The following is a 24610-nucleotide window of genomic DNA, read 5'->3' as shown; positions in this document are numbered from 1 at the left end:
GCGGCCCTAGGGCCGCTCGCTTCCTGTTTGTCCGACGAGGCGACATGGCGGCGGCGCCGGCGATGGCTGGGGCTGGGGCCAGCCGAGGGAGACGGTCGGCAGCGACAGTGGCGGCGTGGGGTGGATGGGGAGGCCGGCCGCGGCCCGGGAACATCCTACTGCAGCTGCGGCAGGGCCAGCTGACTGGCCGGGGCCTGGTCCGGGCCGTGCAGGTACGAGGCTGGCCCGGAGGGGCGGGGCGGGGCGGACCCGGCGGGAGCTGGCCGGGGGCCGGCGCAGAGGCCTTCGCAGGCCGCCTCCGGACGGGCCGGACCCTCCCCCGCTCCCTTGTAGCCAGCCACGGGGCCTCCAAGTGGGCCACCGGATGCTGTCACCCTCGGTGGGGCCCCGGGCAGCGGCTGGCGGAGGTCTCGGGGTGAGGGCCGAGTGGGTTCGGGCTGCTGAGGGCATGGATGGCGTGGACGAGCCCTGGGCCCAGCTTCTGGATTCTCCCTTCCCCGCGCCACGTCTGCACGTCTGGGCAACCTTGACGAGTTTGCCTTATCCTCTGTGGGCCTTGCGTTTCTCCTTTTCATCACTGGATGGTGGGGGGGGGGGGGCGGGGGGAAGGTGTCCTCATTTTCAGCCCCCAAACGCTGCCCAAGCGTTATCTCCAGATGTCATGTTCTCCTGGAGACCTTTCCTTCACACACCTCGGTCCTCGTTTCTCAAGTACGTCCCCATTGTTATTGGATCGAACACCGGAATTCGTGTCGTTCACATTACTTTCTTAGTCTGTAATTACATATTTCTTTGTTGTCTTTTTTTTCTTGTCCGTTAGGCAGAGCTCCAGCGGGTGCTGGAGACTTGTCTGTTTTGCCAGTGTTTTGTCTGTTTTGGCTTGGGCATGTTGCCTTTCAGTGCCTTAGTTTCCTCATTTGTAAGAAGGGGGATCAGAATTAGTAACCTATCAGGTTGTTGTGAAATTCAGAAGCGACTTATGTAAAATGTCAATGCATTTCTGGTACATACTATGAGGTGAAGGCTAGTAAGTTAATGTTATCCTTACTGTCTCGCTTTGTAATCTGTGCCCAATATATGCTCAATTATTCCCCCCCTCTCCCCCATGTGTGTGGAAGATACTGCCTTAGGGTAAAGTAGGTCGGATAAGAGCTAGCCTCTTCACTTTTCTCCCACCCTGTGGTCCTAGAACTTACTTTGTAAATATACCTGTGAAACATTAGCTTCATTTATTTTAATTTTTATTACCTTTACATTAGTTATGCAGAAGGACATTTCATTATTAGATTTCCACATAGGTTCACAATATAGTTTTCCCACATTAGCTTAAAGAAAAGATTTTTGCATGAAGGATGGGAATTAGGTGAATGGAGGAGAGAACAGAGAGTGAGACTTTCACACTGTGTAACTTTACGTATTGAATTTTGAACCATTTAAATGGCTTCACAGATGACTAAGAAGATAAAGGCCAGAAGATCTGTATTTGTGAAGGGATGAAGATTAAGGGACCATTCTGGGTGACATATTTCTCCAGACATCACCCTGGACGAACAACCTTTTTTTCCTATGCATTCCTCCCTCTCTGCCTTGAAATAATCCCGAAAAGCCTGTTTAGGTACTGAGCTGGGTATGTTAGGGATAGACAATAGACATATGTAGGAAATGTCAGAAAGGGTGGATGTGTGTGTGAGTGTGTGTGAGTGTGTGTGTGGGGGGGGGGAGATGAGGGCCTGGCCACTATCTCTTAACTTTTTCCACTCAAGGTTAGCGCTTACCCACTTGAGCCACAGCTCCCCTTCCAGTTAATTGGAAGATAAGAATCTAATGGAATTTGCTGTCCAGGCTGGCTTCAAACTGCAGTCCTCCCGTCCACCTGGGTAGCAAGGATATAGGCATGACTACTAGACTCAGTTCTAACCGACTTTAACCACCTTGTACAGATGGTTAGTATGCTCCTATCCATCCTCTCCTTCCCCATGATCTCTGTACTTAGAACAATAAGGAACTTTAGAAATCTTTTAGCATCATGAACGAGGCAATTTAGGAAGATTAATTTGTTTCCACAGCTAAAAGGTTTCAGGTGGGAAGTAACTAGAGACTAGAGAAACTCACTGGATTTAAATGCTACTAGAATATATTTTTGAGCCTAGTTTATCATTATGGTCACTGATCTTTGGTACAGGTTATAGGAACTGAGCTGAGATAGGGATTTCTATTCCTAAAACTATAGTGCAGATGCATCTTCATCTTACATTTGTTACCTTACTACCTAGTAAGTGTCTTTGATTTTTTTTCTTACCACACCCTCTATCTTACCTCTCCTACTCTGGTATAAATTGTTCTTCTTCTTATATTTGCATAGCAGAGTAAACATATCCATGTTGCATATAGTGTAGGAAAATAACCTGGTTTTTACTTTTCTCATATATATATATATGTATATATATATATATAGTTGGTATGCAACATAAACGTAACCTGTACAAGTCAGCAATGTTGAATGTATTTACATTGTTGTGTCTAGTCTCTAGACCTTTTTTGTTTTTGAGGGAGCGAGGGTGGAGCTTTTGCTTAAGGTCAGTGCTTTACTACTTTAGCAACAGCTCCACTTCTGACTTGTTTTGAAGTTTTTTGGAGATAACAGTCTCACAGACTTTCCTGCCCAGGCTGGCTTCAAATCTCAACCCTCAGATCTTAGTCTCCTGAGTAGCTAAGGATTATAGCCATGAACCGCCAGCACTTGTCTCTAGAACTTTTCATCTTGCAAATCTGAAAAGTACTCATTCCTCCTTCCTTCAGCTGCTGGTAATCTTCTACTTTTTGTTTCTGTGAGTTTGACTACTTGATTTCTTTCTTTTTTTTGTTTCCCGTTGTGAGGCTTAAACTTAGGGCCTGAGCACTCTTTGGGCTTTTCTTAAGGCTAGAGCTCTACCACTTGAACCACAGCACCACTTCTGGCTTTTTTTTCTGTGTATATGGTACCAGGGAATCAAACCCTGGTCCTCATGCATGCTAGGCGAGCACTCTACCACTAGGCCATGCTCCTAGCCCCATATATTTGTTTTTTGAGGCATGGTCTCACTGTGTAGCATACTCTGGCTTTGAACTTGCAATTCTCTTAGCTCAGCCTCCCTAGTGTCAGCATGCTCAGCCAGTTTGACTGCTTTAGATAGTAAGCTCATATAAGTGGAATTATGCAGTGTTGGTCTTTGTGTAACAACTAGTTTATTTCACTTAGCATTACATCATCAAGCTTTATCCATGTAGTAAATGTGATGGAATTTTCTTGAAAAAGAACAGATTTTATAGTAATATGGACCTGAATTGAACACTAATTCTGTTACTTAACTAGCTGAGTGACCCTAGATTGTTACTTAATCTCACTGAATTGTTTATTTATAAAATGACATAATACCATTTACTTCTATGACTTTAGGAGAACTTAGTGGAGTAGTAGGTTTCACAAGTTTAACATGTCTAGGTGCCAGTGGCTCATGCCTTCAATCAGGAGCTGAGGTGTAAGAATTGTGGTTGTAAGCCAGCCTTGTCAGGAAAGTCCATGAGACTCTTACTTCCAGTTAAGCCCCCAAAAAGCCAAATATGGCTCAAAGATAGAACTCTAGCTTTGAGCATAAAAGCTCAGGGACAGTGGTCAGGCCTGAGTTCAGTCCCTAGAACCCACACCAAGAAAAATGCTTAGCATATATTAGATATGTTAGATTTTTAGTAAATGCTTGCTCTGAGCTAGTAGTTACTAAACTGAGCTTCCTGAAAGACTATGTCTTAATTTTTTTTATATCTTTGTATCTGCAGAGTGTGAAACCCCACCAGGCACTTTATACTAAGGATTCAGGAAATTGCTTGAATTGAAACTTTGTATCTTATATATCAGTCCATACTTATTCCACAGCAATCCCAAGACTGTGGAGGGGGGGAAAGGAGAGAGGGAGAAAGAAAATGTATGGTTATTTATGGATGAGTCTCATAGATTTTCATGCCTGGCTTGTGAACTGTGATCCTTAGATCTCAGTCTCCTGAGTAGCTAGGATTAAAGGTGTAAGCCGACAGTGTGCCAGGTTTAAGACTTTTAAGAGTTCTAGAGAAAGATCGCAAGATTTGAAAAGATTTGAAATCTGGCTCTATATGCTTGCTTTGTGTCTTTAGGCAAGTTATTTAATATATGCTTAAGTTATTTAAGTAGGCTGTAAAGGTGAGTTAGTATTGTTACTGTATTAATTGTGCTGTTGTATTACTACTAATAAATACATTGGAATAGGCCCCAAATCTATATTTGCTTTGCTGATTTCTCTCTTTAGGTTCAGATGTATAAGTATATCCAACTGTTTGTCCAACTTTCCACATAGATGTTTAACAGGCATCCCAAGCTTCATATGCAGAAAACCAATTCTCTTCCACTAAATTTGATTTTTTTTCCCTACATCTCTCTGTCTCCTAACTGGAAAATAAGGGAAGCCTGGAGAAGGATACAGACTGCATCATTTATAATAAACCTGACCTACTTGTATGTCTTATTTTCTTCCCTTTTCATTCTATCCTCTGTCAAGGTACTAAAATATGTGAGAATGCTACTTTAGAGTTTATTGAGTCTTTTCACATTCATTAGCACATTTGATCCTTCAGCAAATCTTCTAACATGCTTGAAATTGTCCTTCCCATGGTACCTAGACTCAAGTTTGGATTCCTTACCATGAGAGGTCCATGATTAATAAGAAAGACAAAGGATAGACCAGCAGTGCTGCTCACACTATATACAAATTGTGCTGGGTGCATTGTCTCATACCTGTAACCCTAGCTACTCAGGAGGCTGAGATCTGAGGATTAAGGTTCAAAGCCAGCCCAGGCACAAAAGGACCTGAGACTCTTATCTCCAATTAACCTCTAGAAAACTGGAAGTGGGGCTTGGCTCAAGAGTAGGGCAGTAGCCTTGAGCTGAAGAGCTCAGGAACAGCGCCTAGGCCCAGAGTTACAAAAAAAAAAAAAAAAATTGTGCCCTACCACCCTCAGATCATTTTCAATTTGGCAGTCAGCAGGTGACAGACTGAGTTATGGGATAATCTGTTTCTCAAGTGCTACTCATTTCATCTTTTATGATTATTGTCATATTTAAATTTCACCTGAAAAAAACGTCGTTGTTGTTGTTTGCTTTTTTTTTTCTTTTTGCAGTGCTGGATATCAAACTCAGGACTTGGTTATTTAGTAGGCAAACACTACCACTGAGGTGTACTCCAGCCTTATTCTTTTTCCTTAATTTCAACAGACACTTTTTTTCTTCCTATTTGTGGGTTTGAACTTAGGGACTGAGCTTTTTCTGCTCAAGCCTAGTGCTCTATCAATTTGAACCACAGCACCACTTCCAGTTTCCTGGTGGTTAATTGAAGAGTCTTATAGGTTCCTGTCCAGGCTGGCTTTGAACCTTGATGCTCAGATCTCAGCCTTCTGAGCAGCTAGAATTACAGGTGTGAGCCACTGGTCCCCAGTGGCACTGTTTTATATTTATTATAAGCATTAGTGTTTATGAAACCTAGGGATTTAAGTCAACTGTATCTTCCTTTGTCTATCATGGGCAATTTGACAATGACAAACCCCTTCATAAGATAACTTCACATAATTTTGAGGTATTTGTGTGCATACTACCTAAAATTCAGTAATTATATTGAAGCAACATAGACACCATTAAAATGGACACAGGTATTCAGTGGTTAACATTTATTGTAAGAATAACATAGCAAGATATTTAATTTTTATTAAAGTCCTTTAAAATGTCTATTTGCAGATTAAGATTAAGCAAATAAGATACCATTTGTCATTAGGAAATTCATCACTTAATAGACAATTTAAATAGGTGATAAAAACTATAAATGTCTGCATTGACTGAACAGGTTGGCAGCTTAGGGAACATGATGCAAGAGCTTATCACTACTGTAAACTGTCAAACCACAAGTACTCCAAGAGAAAAACCCATATGTATGTGCCAGAATTCAGCTGTGAGCCGACTGGATGGTGGCTTGTTCATCCAAGTGCTCAGCTGTTCCCAGAGAAAAGAATATTCTTCACTTTTTTTTTTTTTTTTTTTTTTTTTTGCCAGTCCTGGGTTTGAGCTCAAGGCCTGAGCACTGTCCTTGGATTTTTCTCAAGGCTAGAGCTCTACCACTTGTACCTCAGCACCACTTCTGGCTTTTTTCTATGTATGTGGTACTGAGAAATTGAACCTGGGTCTTCGTGCATGCTAGGCAAGTACTCTACCACTAGGCCTAACTCCTGGCCCCAAGAAAAGAAAATTCTAAATGAATATTTTTAAGTGAGAATAATGCCTTGAAGATAATATATAGTAATAGAAATCTTTGTGAAATTGAATATTTTGCTATAATTTGATCTCTGGCTGTCTCAAGATTCATAACAAAAACGAATGCCCTGTCCACTATACGCCTCTGAATTCCACACTCTTGAGTCAACTACTGTCTACAATATAGCTATTACTTTTGCAAAATAAGGAACCAGGAAACTAGAGAGCTGGCCGTTATTTCTAAATGACATGCTTATATAGCTATTTCTTGAAATTCAGTTTGATTTTATCTCCTTTTCACCTGTGTGAAAGATTAAAGTTCAGGCCAGGAGCATGGCCTAGTGGTAGAGTGCTTGCTTTGCATGTACGAAATCTTGGGCTTGATTCTTCAATACCACATACACAGAAAATGCTGCAAGTGGTGCTGTGGCTCAAGTGGTAGAGTGCTACCTTTGAGAATGCCTGAGGACTGTGCCCAGCCCTGAACTCAAGCCTCAGGACTGCCCCCCCCCAAAAAAAAATAATCACACTATTATAAATTCACAATTTAAACCCCAAAACCTGGAGTTTAAACTCAGGTCTTCACATTCTTATTTGGCTTTTTAGCTTAGCTAAAGGCTAGTGCTCTGCCACTTGACACACACCTGCTACTTTTTCAACTTTGTTTTTTTTTTTGGTGTGTTTGTTTTTTTGGGGGGCTTGTTCTTCAGGGTCCTGGGCAGTATCTTAGGGTTGTTTTTATTTGTATTTTCTTTATGACCATGGATGATGAGCATTTTCTCATGTTTTTTATTTATTAGTAAATAAATAACCTCTTCTTTTGATAACTCTCTCTTTAGTTTCCTTGCCCATTTAGTAATTGGTTTGTTGGGTTTGGGAGGGATTAGTTTCTTAAGTTCTCTGTGGATATTGGATATTAAGCATTTGTCTGATGTTATTATTGGTAAATATCTTTTCCCAGTTGGTTGGCTGTCTTTCTACTTTAGTAGCTATGCTATTGTCTGTGCAGGAACTTTTTATTTTTAGGTAGTCCCATTTGTTGAGTCTCTCTCCAATCTGTTGTGACCCTGAGACTCTGTTCAGGAAGTTTTTGCCAGTGCCTATGAGTTCCAATGTCTCTCCTATCATGAAGCAATTTCAGGGTTTCAGGTCTGATTTTGAGGTCTTTGATCCATTTTGAGTTATTGCTTGAGCATGGCAATTGGCTGGGATCAATTTTTAGTTTTCTGCATTTGGCTGCCCAGTTTTGCCAGCACCAATAATTGAATAGGTTGTGTTTGTTCCATTGTATATCTCTGGCTCCTTTGTTGAGTATAAGTTGACTATAGGTATGTGGTTTTATTTCTGGATCTTCCATTGATCTTCTGGTCTGTTTTTGTGCCAATACCATGCTGTTTTTGTTATTATGGCTCTATAGTAGAGTTTGAAGTCTGGTATTGTAATACCACCTGCATTGCATTTCCACCTTTTTTTAATGTATGTGGTACCAAGGAATCGAACCCAGGGTCTTCGTGCATGCTAGGCAGCATGCTACCACTAGGCCAAACTTCTGCCCCCTGGACCAGCTTCTTTTACTAGCATAACATTGCATCATTTTAAAATTTGCTTTCTGTATATTTATAATTTGACCCTCACTTTAACTCCCTTTTAAGTCAGCTGGAGTTTGGAATGGTAACTAAATCAACTGCGATACAATAGGATTCTCAGGACTTCCCTTCACCAAATCTAGAACATTTGTTTGCTTTTGTCATGTGTTTGAATTCTTTTCCTAAATTCTTTGTTTCTTGCAGTATGTTCCCAAGTAGACTCCTAAGAAAGAACACCCAGGAACCGTTAACTGATACTGTTCCATTGTCTTGAAACAAGTGCACTTGTTCAAGTATACATGGTTTCTTGGATTTGTTCATAAAGTAGGTAGAACTTTATATAGTCCATTTTTGTTCCAGCATAGTATTCTATTGCAGTAAAGTATTCTACTTTTATGTGATACATTCTTGTCTGTATATTTGATACGTTTGTATAATTGGGGTGTACATGTCCTTAGATGTAAAATTTCCTGGTTATAGGCTCAGCGTAAATGCTGATTATCCAAGAGTTTCCCAAGTGATTGTACGGATGTTCACTCTCATCAGCCAGGTCTTCCGTAATCTTGCAACCCAGACTTGTGTATCTTTTTAAGTTTAGCTTTTCTCACATATCATTGTGGTTTCAGTTTGTATTCAGCTGATGACTTAATGAAGTTGAGCTTCTTCTTAGAAGTTTATTGCCAGTTTGAACGTCCCCTTTTATGAAATAACTACATCTTGCACCTTTTTCTGTTATGTCATCTTGTCTGTGTACGTGCATGTGCCAGGTCTGGGGCTTGAACTCGGTCTGATTGCTGTCACTGAGGTTTTTTTGTTTTTGTTTTTTTTGCTCAAGGCTGGTGCTCTACCCCTTGAGCCACAGCTCTACTTCAGGTTTTTTGGTGGTCAGTTGGAGATAAGAATCTTAAAGACTCTCTTGCCCAGAGTGGCTTTGAACTGCCATATCAGATCTCAGCCTCCCGAGTAGGATTACAGGTGTGAGCCACTGGTATCTGGCCAATAGGAACATTTTTTTGTTTTAATTTTTTTTTTTTTTTTTTTTTTTGCCAGTCCTGGGCCTTGAGCTCAGGGCCTGAGCACTGTCCTTGGGCTTTCTCAAGGCTAGAACTCTACCACTTGAGCCACAGCACCACTTCTGGCTTTTTTCTGTGTATGTGGTACTGAGGAATGGAACCCTGGTCTTTGTGCATGTTAGGCAAGTACTCTACCACTAGGCCAAACTCCTGGCCCCAATGAGAAATTTTTTAACTGAATTATTTATTTTCTTATTGTGAGCTGCAGGTTTGTATATTTTGGACACTGTATCCTAGTCAAATTCCATATGAAATTTAAGATTAGCTTGTAAATTTATGTAGTGAAGCCAGCTGAGATTTTTAGTAGGAATTCAATTGAATCAACTTAAAGAATACTGCTATTTTAGGAATAATAATCAATGTAGTGGATATTGCCTTTTCAGTAATATTAAATCTTCCCATTCATGAATATGGAAATCCTTCTAATTTTTTTTTTCTGTTTTGAGACAAAGTCTCACTGTATAACTCAAGCTGGCACTTGGTTCTCCTGCCTCAGTTTCCTGAGTGTCTTAATTTCCTTGAACAGAGTTACTTTTCTTTTGTTTTGCTTTTGGTGACAGTCGTGAGACCTGAACTCAGAGCCTGGATTCTGTCCCTTGGCTTTTTCACTTAAAGTTGCTACTCTACCACTTGAGCCACAGATCCACTTCTGGCTTTTGATGGTTAGAGATAGGACTTTCTGCAGGCATTCATACAATGAGAGGATATTCTTAGAGGATCATGAACATGCAATATCTATGTGTATCTGATATGTAAAATAACATTTATCGGGGCCAGGAGTTTGGCCTAATGATAGAGTGCCAGAGTGCTTGCCTAGCATGCACGAAGACCTGGGTTTGATTCCTTGGTATCACATACATAGAAAAAGCCAGAAGTGGTGCTGTGGCTCAAGTGGTAGAGCTCTAGCCTTGAGAAAGTCCAAGGACAGTGATCAGGTCCTGAATTCCAGCCCAAGGACTGGCAAAAAAAAAAAATTAATAATATTTAATAAACTCCAGGAAATAGAAACAAGGGTTCTTTTTTTTCCTTGTTGCTATTTTCTTTTTGTCTTTGTTCATTTATCTGTCTTTGGGAGGGTAAGGGGACAATAGAAATGAAAGAACAAAGGGGAAACAAATATAGCAATGGTACTCACTAGACATTATGTTGAAAATGAGCTATACCAATTGTGAGTGAGGGTGCCGGGAGTTTGGCCTAGTGGTTAAAGTGCTTGCCTAGCACACATGAAGACCTGGGTTCAATTCCTCGGTACCACATACATAGAAAAAAGCCGGAAGTGGTGCTGAGGCTCAAGTGGTAGAGCTCTAGCCTTGAGAAAGTCTAAGGACAGTGCTCAGGCCCTGAGCTCAAGCCCAGGACTGGCAAAAAAAAAAAAAAAAATTATGAGTGAGAACTGGAGAGAAAAATTGGAAGACAACAAGGAAATGTATTTTTTTTTCTTTGTCAGTAGTGGGGCTTGAACTCAGAGCCTGGGTCCTGTCCCTGAGCTTTTTTGCTCAAGACTAGTACTCTACCACTTAAAACCACAGTATCTCTTCTGGTTTTCTGGTGGTTAATTGAAGATAAGAGTCTCATGGACTTACCTACCCTGGCTGGCTTCAACTTGTGATCCTCAGATCTCAGCCTTCTCAGTAGCTGGGATTATAGGTAAGATCCACTGGTGCCTAGCTGAAGTTTTTCTTTAAATTAAAAAAAAAAAATCACTGAGGAGGAAATTCTTGGAGAGAGCGAGTGAAGGGGTGACATTTTCCAAAAAGGAATGTACTCTTTACCTGACTTATGAAACTGTAACCTCTCTGTATACCACCTTTATAATAATAAAATTTTAAAATACCATTTAATTTGTTATAGGTATATTCACTGTACTGTAAGTCCGTTTTACAGGTTTTTTTCTAGCAGTTTGCCCATTTTGTTTAGATTATCTAATTGGTTGGTGTGTTACTGTTCATATTACTCCATTATAATCCTTTTTAGTTTTGTAAAGTTGGTAATAATATTCCCACTTTAACTTACAAATATAATAATTCAAGCCTGTAGAAGCTGGTCAGTATAGAGCTAAAGCTTTGTCAGATTTATTGATCTTTTCAGTGAAACTTGAAATGTTTTGGTTTCATTGATTTTACTGTTTTGTTATTTCTGTTACAATCTTTTATATGTTCTTGTGTTTGCTTGTGTTTAATACATCTCCTTTCATAGTTTTTCATGATGAAAGATTAGAATATTGGTGAATGATCTGTCTTCTGTGTTTTTTTTTTTTTTCTCCTGGGCTTGAACTCAAGGCCTAAGCACTGTCCTTGGGTTTTTCCTCAAGGTTAGTGCACTACCACTTGAGCCACAGCATCACTTCCGGGTTTTTCTATGTATGTAGTACTGAGGAATCAAACCTGGGTCTTCATGCATGCTAGGCAAGCACTCTACCACAAGGCCAAACTCCCGGCCCTGTCTTCTGTTTTAATGTCATTGTTTACAACTATTACTTTTTTCTATGAGTACGGCATTGCTAGCTCCCATAACCTTATTTGTTTTCTTTCTTTGACATTGCAGAAAATACGTAGCCGTATTTGTTTTGAGCTTGTATCGATTTGGACCAACTTGGATAATATGAAAATATTGGTGTTCAATCATTTCTGATGTTCAAAAGTAATAATTTCCTGTTTTACCCAGAGACAAATCATTTCCTCTGAATGTCTCATTACCTTATGCCATCCCCTTGTGCTGCAGCCTAAGAAAAAAAGCTAAGGAAGAATAATGGGACTTTCCATGATCATAAGTCTAATATGTATGCGTCAGGACAGAATCAAAACATTATGGAAGATGTTTGTCTAATACTAACAACTTTTATAGGAAACTTTTCATATGTTTGAGGCACATGGAAATAATTCAAACATGGCCCCTGACACAAACATGTTTAGTGAAAATTGTCTTGACTAATACCCCTGTCATTGTGTTGTTCCTATTACTCATGCTTGTTCTGAATCTCTGTTCTGTGCCAGGGACTCTGCAATTAATTGATAAAGGACAAATGAACCTTTAGTTGTGATACAAAGGATAAATTATATGAGATAAAGCTCAGAGGAGAGTCAGGAATGTGGCCTAGTGGTAGTGTGCTCGCCTAGCATGTGCAAAGCCCTAGGTTTGATTTCTCGGTACCACATACACAGAAAGCCAAGATACAGTGCTGATGACTGCAAAAAGTGTCCAAGGGCAGTGCCAAGGCCCTGAATTCAAGCCCGAGGATTGGCCAAAAAAAAAAAGGAAGGGTCACTGAATCTCTTAGGGAGGAAGACTAATCTGGAGTGTTTCTGGCCTATGGTTTGCATTTTGAAGAGTGAGCACTTAAGATAGAAAATGAAGCATTTTGGGCAAGGCAAGACCAGGTGCAGAGGAGCATAGAAGAGAGAACACATGTGTGTCGAGTGGCACTTCCCACTAGGAAAGGAGACAAGACTGAGAAGTAGAGGGTGGATTGTAGAGGGGGTTAACATGACAGAGCGGGAAGTTGGATTTCTAGCTTCTACGCCATTAGGGAATTTTTGAAGGTCTCTACAAAGTAGCCTTTGAATTGTCCTCCTGGGTGTTTTGGGGAGTTGGCTGCTTTCCTTTGTCATGTCTGGGAGTAGATCTTATTTCCCTGGTGAAATGTTCATTTTTCTTTTTATTGATTCACAGTTTACTGAGACTTTTTTGACTGAGAGGGACAAACAGTCCAAATGGAGTGGAATTCCTCAGTTGCTCCTTAAGCTGTATGCCACCAGCCACCTCCACAGTGACTTCGTTGAGTGCCAAAACATCCTCAAGGTAATTCTTAGTGGGCATTGAAGGGCTGTTCAGGATCTCATAGTGACTGTCGACCTTTCAAAAGTAGCCTATAGTCTATTTTAATTACGTGAACGGTAAAGAGTTTAGTAAGTTTAGAAAGAGTACAAAGAAGAAAATCACTAGTATTCGCCACTTAAAGATAATTGCTATTAGGTTTCCTGTGTCTGTCCTGGCTTTATTCATGCTATTTTTTTTTTTATTGTAATTAGTAAAAGGGTTACGTGATATTTGCCAGATAGAAGGTGCATTAATTCACATACATTGATACCCTTTCACATGTCTTGGTACCCATTTCCCTCCCCCCCCCCACACCCCCCTATTCATGCTAGTTTGTAGCAGTACTGCTTCATTGGGAAGGTCATCAAAACTGTGCCTTGGCTTTGAGTGAGATCATCATTTCACTAGCAAAATCATATTGAGACTTCACAGTAGGCTTTTCTGTTACTTTTTTCCCTTTGTGTCCCTTACTCCACAGTGATTGGAATTGAACTCAGGGCTTTGTGCATGCTATATAAATACTCTAAACTACATATATCCTAGACCTGGCTCATATTCCCTTTGAGCAGAATTTAGAAGATCTCATATTCCTGAAGGTTCATAGAAGAGACCTTGTGGTTATTGATAATTATCACGAACATATATCAAAGGCTGTAGATTTGATATAGGAAAGAGGTGAGAGATTGCAAAAACATTATGCTAGGGAGCTGTTCTCAAACTTGAGTCTGTCACAATGCTTGGCCCCGCTTGCTGAGTTTCAGAGTGAGTAGGTCTGATGTTACTTCATTCAAACTTTAGCATGGTAGTGGGCCCAAATGAGACTTCAGAGTCACCAACTCAGGAACTCTAGCTACATTTACAAGCTTTTTGTGTGTGTGTGAACTCTGGGCCTGGGCACTGTCCTTGAGCTCTTCAGCTCAAGGCTACTGCTCTATCCATTGAGCCACAGCACCATTTCCAGATTTCTTGTGGTTAATTAGAGATAATAGTCTCATGGACTTTAGTGCCCCGGCTGGCTTGGAACTGTGATCCTCAGATCTCAACCTCGTGTGTAGCTAGGGTTACAGACTTGAGCCACCGTGCCCAGCTTCAGTTACAACCTTTGTAAATATATTTGATCAAAAGGAAACTAAGTGATACTTCAGAGATGAAGGTGTAATGATTAGATCACCGAAGTAGTTCTGAGATATAATAGTCACAGTGAGGCATAACTGGCTCATGCTTGTAATTCTAGCTATTCAAGAGGCTGAAATCTGAGGATCACAGTTCAAAGCCAGCCTGGGCAGGGAAAGTCTTTGAGATTTTTATCTCAATTAACTAACAAAAAGCCAGAGAATGCTAGCCTTGAGCATAGAAAGCTTAGGAATAGCACCAAAGCTAAGTTCAAGTCCCAGGATCAGAGAACACACACACACACACACACAGTCTCTAAATAAACTTAGTTGGGGCTGGGAGAGCATGGCATAGTGGTAGAGTGCTGCCTAGCATGCATGAAGCCCTGGGTTCAATTCCTTGGTACCACATACACAGAAAAAGGTGGAAGTGGTATTGTGGTTCAAGTGGTAGAGCACTAGACTTGAGAAAACTTTAGGGCAGTGCCCTGGCCCTGAGTTCAAGTCCTGGGAGTGGCAAAAACAACAACAACAAAAAAAAACACTTTGTTTTTAACTTGAGATTCATATTTTCATAATTCTAATCTCACATTCTGGTAGAAGTAACTATAAGTTCTTATTCCTGCTTTCCCAAAAAATATACAGGTGTAGTTCAAGTACATGATCCTGAGTTCAACTTCTTAGTATCTCCGAAAAGGGTATATTACTTCATCTGTTTTTTGTTTTTTTTTTTCAAAATCCCCAAGATACAGAGTGAGGCAAAACTGAAGGAGGAAATTAACATCTGTGTGCTCTTAATATGAGATCATCATTGCTTTATTCATCCAGCAGAATTATATTTGAGACTTACTTCACAGCAGGCTTTTCTCTAACATTTTTTTCATTGTGTATATCTACCATATTAAATACCTGTTTTTCTTAAGTGGGGAGGGAATACAAAGAAGAGTCTATTTTGGCCATACGAAGGGAACATTTAGTATTAGAGAGAAATAAGATAGGCTTGATAGAGGGGGGTCAGAGTGATTTTTTTTTTTTTTTTTTTGGCCAGGCCTGGGGCCTGAACTCAGGGCCTGAGCCCTGTCCTTGGGCTTTCTCAAGGCCAGAGCTCTACCACTTGTGCCATAGCACCATTTCCGGCTTTTTCTATATATGTGGTACTGAGGAATCAAACCCAGGTCTTTGTGCATGCTAGGCAAGCACTGTACCACTAGGCCATGCTCCTAGCCTATCAGGGTGTTTTTGAATGGAAGAAACAGGGAAGACAGACCCCCTTTAGAAGGTGATATTTGAGTGGATTTAGTTACTATTTTGAAGCTATTTATGGTAAAACTTAGTAGCTTGACAGCAACTACCACTTAACACCCAACCATTCTTGGTTGATTGTGTGATTCATCTGCTCCATGTGGTATTGGATGGGATATGGCAGCATCTTCAGTATCTCAAATGGTCTCACTTTACATTCTTATTCTTGGTAGTTTGGTGTTGGTTATCAGCTGGAGGCTGGCCCTTGCCTCAGTTCTCCTCCTCCTGGCCTGTCCCATGTTGATTTCTTACAGCATGAGAATTAAGTTTCAAGATGGCAAAAGCCAAGCCTACTAGGCCTTAAAGTGTATGCCAGAGTAGCAAACGGCCACTTCTGCCCCATTAACTAACCTTAGCCCAGATTCAATGTGAGAAAAGACTCTTAACATTTGGATACTAGGAAGTATGTGTGGGGAGAGGGGACTGTGCTCATGGGGAGTTAAAATACCAACTGATACCTTAATGTGTGGTCTGTGACAAATTAATAAAATAGAATGTTTACTGTTATTGTTTTTTTGTTTTTTAACTAGGAAATTTCTCCTCTTCTCTCCATGGAGGCAATGGCATTTGTGACGGAAGATAGGAAACTTACACAAGAAACTACTTATCCAAATACGTATATTTTTGACTTATTTGGAGGTGTTGATGTAAGTAGCTGCTTATTGGCACTACTGTTTTAATAGCTTGAAAATTTAAAGGTTAAAATGAGGAACAAGCATTTCAAATTTTATAGCAAATATTTCATGTTTAACTTTTTTTAGAAGCTCAGTATGTTGAAACAACATCTTTTTTCTCTAAAATTTATTGAAATTGATATTATATCTTAAGTTACAAAAGTATTCCCAGTTTCTCTTCAGAATCAGTTGTGATAAGATTTCTTGAATTTCCTTATGGAAATATTCTCTGGCAGAGAGAGGGAGAGGGAGAGGAAGAAAGAAAGAGAGAGAGAGAGAGAGAGAGAGAGAGAGAGAGAGAGAGAGAGAGAGAGAGAGAGAGAGAGAGAGAACGAACATGTGTATGTGTGTGTGTCTCCATCTCCCTTCTCCCTCATCTCCACTTAGTTTTCTTTCTCCCCATATACAGTAGCATAACCACTGGGTATACACTTTCTTTCTTTTTTGTAAGCTTGAGCTTAGTGTCTGAACTCTGTCCCTGAGCTTTTGTGCTCAAGGCTAGCATTCTATCACTTTGAGCCACAGCACCACTTCTGATTTTCTGGTGTTTAAGAGATTAAGAGTCTCATAAAATTTCCTGCCTGGGCTGTCTTTGAACCATAAGCCTCAGATCTCAATGTCCTAAATAGCTAGGATTACAGACATGAGCCACCAGCACCTGGCTATGCTACCTTTTTTTTTCCCCATGTAACTCTGACTTGGGATAGATTCACTTCAGTGCACATGAATCTCTCATTATTTTAAATAACCAAATAGTAAGATACTATTTTTTAATGTAATTGTACCATGATTTATTTGTTCGTGCCCCAGTGCATGGACACACATTTTTTTCTAGTACAAACAAGGAGCTGGTTAATTGCAGATAAATGTTTAATGGATTTTCCTGCTTGGGCTGGCTTTCAACAGCAATTCTCTGATTGAAGCTTCCTAAGTAGCTAGGATTACAGACCTGAGCCACCAGTGCTTGGCTTAGCAGTAATGTTCTTTAGCTTTAAAAATAAAGTCTTGCCAAATGCACTGAATCGTGCTTGTAATCCTAGCTACACAGGAGGCTGAGATCTGAGGATTACAGTTCAAAGCCAGCCCAGGCAGGAAAGTCCATGAGACTCATATCTCCAATTAATTGCCAAAAAGCTGGAAGTAGTGCTGTGGCTCAAATGGTAGCGCATTAGCCTTGAACACAAAAGCCCAGGGATAGCACTGAGGCCTTGTGTTCAAGCCCAAGTACTGATATGAGCACGAGTGCATGCACACACACACACACACACACACACACACACACACACACACACACACAGATTAGCCAATCTTGGAGATCAAATATAGGGTGTGTGTGTGTGTGTGTGTGTGTGTGTGTGTTGGTATTGGGACTTTCATCCAGGGCATCAAGCTATATCACTTTGCTCTTTCTGCTCAACTTTGACCTTTTACCACTTAAACCACACCTCCACTTCCTTACTCATTTTTTTAAATGAGGAAACTGAGGTTCAAGGATAGGCCTTAATATACTTATGTTTGTGCAGAAAATAAGTGGCTGAGCTAGATGGCTAGCACTAGAACCTAGATTTCCTGACTCTTGCCACAGAGTTCTTCCATTGAACCTCATTGCCTCCTAGAGCAAGAGTATTATGACAGTACTTGAGTACTTGGAGTACTATGACGACTACTTGAGTTTGCAGGGTATAGATTATTTTATAAGTTGTATTTTTACATTTGAAGATTTTTATCTTTTTTTTTTCTTATAGCTTCTTGTAGAAATTCTTATGAGGCCTACAATTTCTATCCGGGGACAGAAATTAAAAAGTAAGTATATTTTAAGTCTCTTTGTCAGGCATTAGTCTTTCATTCACTGTGTCAGTATGGTGTCATTTCTCTGTAATTGCTTACTTTTCCCTTCCTAGCTGCATGTCTTTGATTCAGCTGCAAGTGGTTCTATCACCAGCTAGGCAGCTCTCTTCATTCATTATATACCGAGTAGAAATATAGATCTAGTACTTTCAAAGAAAAAGCAGAAAACAATTTGGATAAAAGAATTGCATCTTTGTATATTAATAGTCTCTTGATCTGGTTTTATGTTCTCTTTGTACCACAGATCAAGTCTCCAAAGCCCCAGAAACCCGAAACTAGTTATTTTTTATGTAGCATCTGGCTTTTCTATCTGGTTGAGTACCTGTCCTATGATCCCACTATGTACATTTCCTACATGACTGGTACATGCCACCATGTCTTGGTCAGGAAGAAGGTTCAGATACTTTTTTTTCCCCCCTGGAGAAAGCGTGGAACTACAGGCCTCCCTACCATCCTCTCAAGCTAGGATTTCAGGTGTGAGCTACTACTACTGAGCTTTGTTTGCACATCCTATTCTGTATATGGAGCTAGCTGAAGGGGAAGGGATAGTATAGTAATATTACTTTGTTTTTTGTTTTGTTTTATTTTGTTTTTACCAGTCCTGCAGTTTGAACTCAAGGCTTAGCCACTGTCCTTGAGCTTTCTCAAGGCCAGCATTCTACCAATTGAGTCACAGCACCACTTTGGACTTTTTCTGTGTATGTGGTACCATGGAATCGAACCCTGGGTTTCATGCATACTAGGCAAGCACTCTACCACTGGGCCACACTCACTGCCCACCTTTGTTTTATTGCATTTATTTATTTAGCCTGTCCCAGGGCTTGAGCCACAATGTCATTTCTGGCTTTTTCTAAGTAGTTTATTGGAGATAAGAGTCTCTAGGATTTTTCTGCCTGGGCTGGCTTTGGACTGTGATCCTCAGATCTCAGCTTCTTGAGTAGCTAGGATTATAGGCATGAAACACTGGCACCTGGTACTTTGTTTTATATATTTATTTGTTTTGTCAATCGTGGGCTTTGAACTAAAGGCATAGGCTCTATCCCTGAGCTCATTTCTCAAGACTAATGCTCTACCACTTTGAGCCACAGTACCACCTCCAGTTTTTGAGTGCTTAATTGAGATAAAGAGTCTCATGGGACTTTTGACTTTTCTTCCTCAGGCTGACTTCAAGCTGTGACTCCCAGATACCAGCCTCTGTGTAACTAGGATTATAGGCGTGAGCCACTGGTACCTGGCTTGTTTTATTTATTAATTTATTTAATTTAGTTTTGGCTTGCCAGTCCTGGGCTTGAACTCAGTGCCTGGGCACTGTCCCTGAACTTCTTTTGCTCAAGCCTAGCACTTAAGCCACAGCACTACTCTGGCCTTTTCTGTTTATATAGTACTGAGGAATCAAACCCAAGGTTTCATGCAAGCTAAGCAGATACTCTACCTCTTAACTACATTCCCAGTCATTGTTTTATTTTTTAAAATTAGATTTGTGCGAGTGTGTGCCTGTGTGTGTGTGTCTGTCTGTCTGCTGGTCCTGGGGCTTGTATTGTGGGCCTGAACACTGTCTAGCTTAAGGCTAGCACTCCACTACTTGAGTAACTCTCCATTTCCAGCTTTTTTGGCAGTTAATTGTAGAGAAGAATTTTACTGTCTTTGCTGCCTAGGCTGGATTCAAGCCACAAGTCTTAGATCTCAGCTTCCTGAGTAGGTAGCTAGAAGTATAGGCATGAGCCACCAGTGCCCAACATAAAATTAGATTTTTGTTAAAAGACAGTATATGTACCAAGACATGTGAAAGGGTATCAATGTATGTGAATTAATGCACCTTCTATCTGGCAAATAGCATGTAACCCTTTTATTAATTACAATAAAAAATTTAAAAAAAAGACAATATATGTTCTTATAAAAAGTTCACCATTGCCAGATTATATATGATAAGAAGTCAATGTGCTTTGATAGTTTATAACTTTTAAGCTATGTGGAAGGTATGTAGGAATTCTGTTTTCTATAACCTACTTATATATTACAAATCTTTTTAGATACTCTGTTTATAATTTTTTTTTTTTGCCAGTCCTGGGCCTTGAACTCAGGCCCTGGGCACTGCCCTTAGGCTTTCTCAAGGCTAGAGCTCTACCACTTGAGCCTCAGCACCATTTCTGGCTTTTTTCTTTGTATGTGATACTGAGGAATCGAACCCAGGTCTTCGTGCATGCGAGGCAAGCACTCTACCACTAGGCTACACTCCCAGCCCTACTCTGTTTAATTTTTAAAAACTAAGTGTACTTCACTCTGCTGTTAAAGGATCACTTCAATAACATTTGATGAATGACTATAGGCCTCACATGTACAAGTTTTGTAATATTTAGAAAATTGTCAACCCAGCTGGGCGTGGTGATCATGCCTACAATTGGCCAAAAACAAATGCTGTCAACCCTAGTAGTATCTGTAAGACCTAACAGTATATGACCTCACCTCATTTATGTATTCAGTAGTGGTTAAAAGAAATTCACATTTATATCTAAAAGCTTAGTTTTGTACTCCTAAGTTACCCTGACAGCAAGTAGCATCTCATAGTAACTTGTTGGTGTACTTGTTTATTCTTGAAAATGGATACTAAACCAAATAAATGATCATAAATTCTTTTTTTGGGGGGGGGTGTCAGTTGTGGGGCTTAAACTTTGGGCCTAGGCAGTATTCCTGAGCTCTTCAGTTCAAGGCTACCACCCTACTCCTTGAGCCACAGCATCATTTCCCATTTTCTGGTGGTTAATTAGAGATAAGTCTCACAGATTTTAGTGCCTTGGCTGGCTTTGAACCGCGATCCTCAGATCTCAGCCTCCTGAGTAGCTAGGATTGAGTAGCCACTGCTCCCAGCTTGTTGATTGTAAATTCTGATCAGCACTGTAAAAATATTTGGTAGACAGGGATTGGAAGGAGATACGCTAAAAGAAAAAAATCTTAGAACTGTAACAGTTCTTGTTGGGCTTGGTGGCTAATGCCTATAATCCTAGCTACTCAGGGGGCTGAGATCTGAGGATCCCAGTTCAAAGCCAGATTGAGCACTAAAAGACTGAAAGACACACTCATCTCTAATTAATCACTAGAAAACAGGAGGTGGGGCTTGAGGCTCAAGGGCTAGGGCAGTAGCCTTGAGTTGAAGAGCTCAGGGACAGTGCCCAGACCCAGAGTTCAAGCCTTGTGACCCACAAAAAAAAAAAAAAAAGAAAGAAAGAATTGTAACAGTTCTTATATTGAATAAAAGAAACAAAGTTACACTGTCTTTTCATTGAGAAATATAGCATTCCTTCTTTTTTTTTTCAGTAAGTGATGAAATGTCTAAGGACTGTTTGAGCATCCTGTATAATACGTGTGTCTGTGTAAGTACCCCTGACATTGAGGCACTACTTTTCTCCCTACCACATGTCCAGTGGTTAAGAAGGAAATATTCAATTAGAATTTGGATCCAATTCTTAAGTTTCAAATTTGAACTGGCCTACAGAACCCTTCCTCAGCTCAAGAGGAAGCACTGCCTAATTGTTGCTTTTTACCTTAGTTGAGCTCTCTGTGGAGTTACCCACATTAGTCACCAGTTTTTGTTCAAATGAAGTTGTTTTGTTTTCTAAGTGGAGATATCTGGGCTTAGGCTTTAAGCTACTGCCTCATATTTGTTTGTTTTCCCTATAGACAGTCTAGTGCCAGGAGACTTTTTTTATAGCTAGGAAATACAAGGGTTCCACACACTAAACATGCACCATTCCAGATTTATGGGCTTATGCCAGTTTTCCAAGATTAGATTGTTTTTCTGGTGACTGGAAAGAGTACTTCACTCTTCATGTTTACTTTATGGTCCTAACTTATTCGCCTTTTCTTCTCTCTCCCTGTGACAGACTGAAGGAGTTACAAAGCGTTTGGCAGAAAAGAATGATTTTGTTATCTTCCTGTTTACACTGATGACAAGTAAGAAGACATTTTTACAAACAGCAACCCTCATTGAAGATATTTTGGGTGTTAAGAAGGTAAGTTAACTAACTCCTCAAGCAGGTAATTGATCAGATGGAGGAAAGCATCTGAAACCTGAACAATGTATAGAGCACCTTTAAAAAAAAAATGTGCCTTACTTATGGAGGAAGGATGGATTTCTGCACATTTATACTATGTTCCAGTCAATCTTACCTTCTCTATTACTATATCTTCCCTCTTTCCAAAATGGTTTCAACAGGTTTCACTGTTCTATTTTCATCTATTTCAACAGTATTCACCCTGTTTTATTCTTGTTAGCCCAGATTCCTGTAGAGAGCACTTTTAAAAGAATTGCTTCCAGGGGCCGGGAGTTTGGCCTAGTGGTTAAGGTGCTTGCCTAGCATGCATGAGGACCCGGGTTCGATTCCTCGGTCCACATACATAGAAAAAAGCTGGAAGTGGTGCTGAGGCTCAAGTGGTAGAGCTCTAGCCTTGAGAAAGTCCAAGGACAGTGCTCAGGCCCTGAGCTCAAGCCCAGGACTGGCAAAAAAAAAAAAAAAAAAAAAAAGAATTGCTTCCATACCCTCAGGTTCAATTATTTTTTTCCATTATTTAGACATATTCAAGCATAAAATTGAGTTATACTTCTTGTTCTAGTGGGCCTTTTATGACTATGAAACTTAAATAAATTTGGAACTAGGAATCTAATTATAGAACTTAAAACTTCATATTAGTGTGGTAAAATCAGTGGATTACTTTTCATGATGTGATAAAATTTTCACTAATTACAGCACAAGTTCTTTAGCATACCTGTATTGTTGTATGCTGTGTGATGACTAGTTTCAAAGCACATTTCTTTTTTTTTTTTTTGCCAGTCCTGGGCTTGAGCTCAGGGCCTGAGCACTGTCCTTGGACTTTCTCAAGGCTAGAGCTCTACCACTTGAGCCTCAGCACCACTTCCGGCTTTTTTCTATGTATGTGGTACCGAGGAATCGAACCCGGGTCTTCGTGCATGCTAGGCAACCACTTTAACCACTAGGCCAAACTCCCGGCCCCTCAAAGCACATTTCTATATATGAACTGAAATGTTATGTTCTTCATGGTGGTAATATTTTACCTTTGCTTATTTAACCCACTTTTAAATTTTCTTATTATTTTTCAGTTAAAGTAAGTTAATTGGTACCAACAGAGGAAACACAAATTTGAGTAGAGTATACCCTTGCTTGAACTTAGTGCCTGGGCACTGTCCCTTGGGCTTTCTCAAGGCTAGCACTCTACACTTGAGCCACAACACCCCTTCTGGCTTTCTCTGTGTATGTGGTACCTAGGAATTAAACCCAGGGATTCCTGCATGGTAGGTAGGCACTCTACCACTAGGCCACACAGCAGACCCAACCTTTGGTATCTATGGGTTATGTAGTTTAAAGGAGAGTTCCTTGAGGAAAAACCAAGTGTACTCAGAATACATAGAGTTTAGTACTGGAAAAAATTACTCAACTCTGCCTATATGCAGTACTATGAGCAGATATAACCTGAAACCACTTGGAGTAAGTTATATTACTGTCAAAAAACTTACTGTTGAACTCATGAATACTGATCACCCAAAACTAGATTTTTCATGCTTTTTTTCCTCAACACTGTCTAGCTTTCCATAAAGGCATTGTCACCTTTCAACTAATCTAAAGTTTTTACTTTATCACTTTAGTTAAGTACATTGTGTGTCCATTTTAGCTTAGGAGTATTGCCATGTCTTTTAGCTTGTCTTTTGAACATGGTTTTTGCCTTTTAGGAGGTGTATTTTCACAAAATTAAGGATTCAGAAACACTCACCAGATCACACAATGATTTAAATGCTAATTACACAAGACTGAGAGAAATTTTTTTGTGTCTTATGGTAAATTGGATAAGGTATAGGGAAATTTTGTTTCAACTGTACTTAGTCAAAAGTGTGTGTAATGGGCCAGAAATTTGGCCTAGTGATAGAATGCTTGCCTAGCATGCACCAAGACCCAGGTTTGATTCCTTACCACATACACTGAAAAAAACAAAACAAACAAACAAAAAAACAACCCAGAAGTGGTGCTGTGGTTCCAGTGGTAGAGCTCTAGCCTTGAGAAAGCCCAGGGATAGTGCTCAGGCCTTGAGTTCAAGCCCCAAGACTGGCAAAAATAAATAACTAAATAAAGTTATATGTAATGAAGCCACAAATAAGCCAGGCTTACTGTATTGAAATCTTGCCACTGAGTTATAAGGTAGACAATGAGATAGCTGGTAGTTTTTGGGTTTTTTTATTTTTTTAAGCAAGTCCTGGGGCTTGAACCCAGGGCCTGAACATTGTCCTTGGACTTTCTCAAGTCTAGAGCTCTACCACTTGAGCCATGGTGCCACTTCTGGCTTTTTCTATGTATGTGGTACCAAGAAATCCAACCCAAGGCTTTGTGCGTGCTATGCAGGCACTCTACCACGAGGACACATTCTTGGCAGTGGGTAGCTTTTTTTTTTTTGGCCAGCCCTGGACTTGAGCTCAGGGCCTGAGCACTGTCCTTGGGCTTTCTCAAGGCTAGAGCTCTACCACTTGAGCCACAGCACCATTTCTGTTTTTTTTCTACATATGTGATACTGAGGAATCGAGCCTGGGTCTTCATGCATGCTAGGCAAGCACTCTACCATTAGGCCAAATTCCTGGACCCAGCCGGTAGCTTTTTGAGAAATACAATAAAAATCAAAACACTAAATTAGCCAGGTGCTATTGACTCACACCTAGTTTCCTAGCTACTCAGGAGGTTAAGATCTTGGGGGTGGGAGGGAAAGAGATCACAGTTCAATGCTTAGCTTTCTCTAAGACTTCATTTCCAAAATAATTAGCAAAAATCCAGGTTGGAGGTATGGCTCCTAAAAGACAAACAGTATGCCAACCTAGCAAAATGGAGGCCCTGAGTTCAGA

General features: G+C 40.3%; 1 protein-coding gene across 2 annotated transcripts in view; it reads left to right on the top strand.

Moving 5' to 3' along the window:
- The window catches only part of Trpc4ap (transient receptor potential cation channel subfamily C member 4 associated protein), a 50533-nt gene continuing 25923 nt past the window's right edge, over positions 1 to 24610 (top strand). For both annotated transcript variants that reach the window (XM_090352224.1, XM_090352223.1), the window contains exons 1-6: positions 1 to 212; positions 12633 to 12761; positions 15724 to 15840; positions 17613 to 17670; positions 21028 to 21083; positions 21594 to 21722. In XM_090352224.1, coding sequence (XP_090208350.1) covers positions 45 to 212; positions 12633 to 12761; positions 15724 to 15840; positions 17613 to 17670; positions 21028 to 21083; positions 21594 to 21722 — 657 coding nt within the window. In that variant the 5' untranslated portion in view covers positions 1 to 44. The remainder of the gene's footprint in view (positions 213 to 12632; positions 12762 to 15723; positions 15841 to 17612; positions 17671 to 21027; positions 21084 to 21593; positions 21723 to 24610) is intronic.

Source organism: Megascapheus bottae, chromosome 18 (genome assembly GCF_031878675.1).
Source record: "Megascapheus bottae isolate mThoBot1 chromosome 18, mThoBot2.hap1, whole genome shotgun sequence".
Lineage (NCBI taxonomy): Eukaryota > Metazoa > Chordata > Mammalia > Rodentia > Geomyidae > Megascapheus > Megascapheus bottae.
Note: the sequence above shows the minus strand (reverse complement) of the source record. Positions and strands in the feature narration are given on the sequence as shown.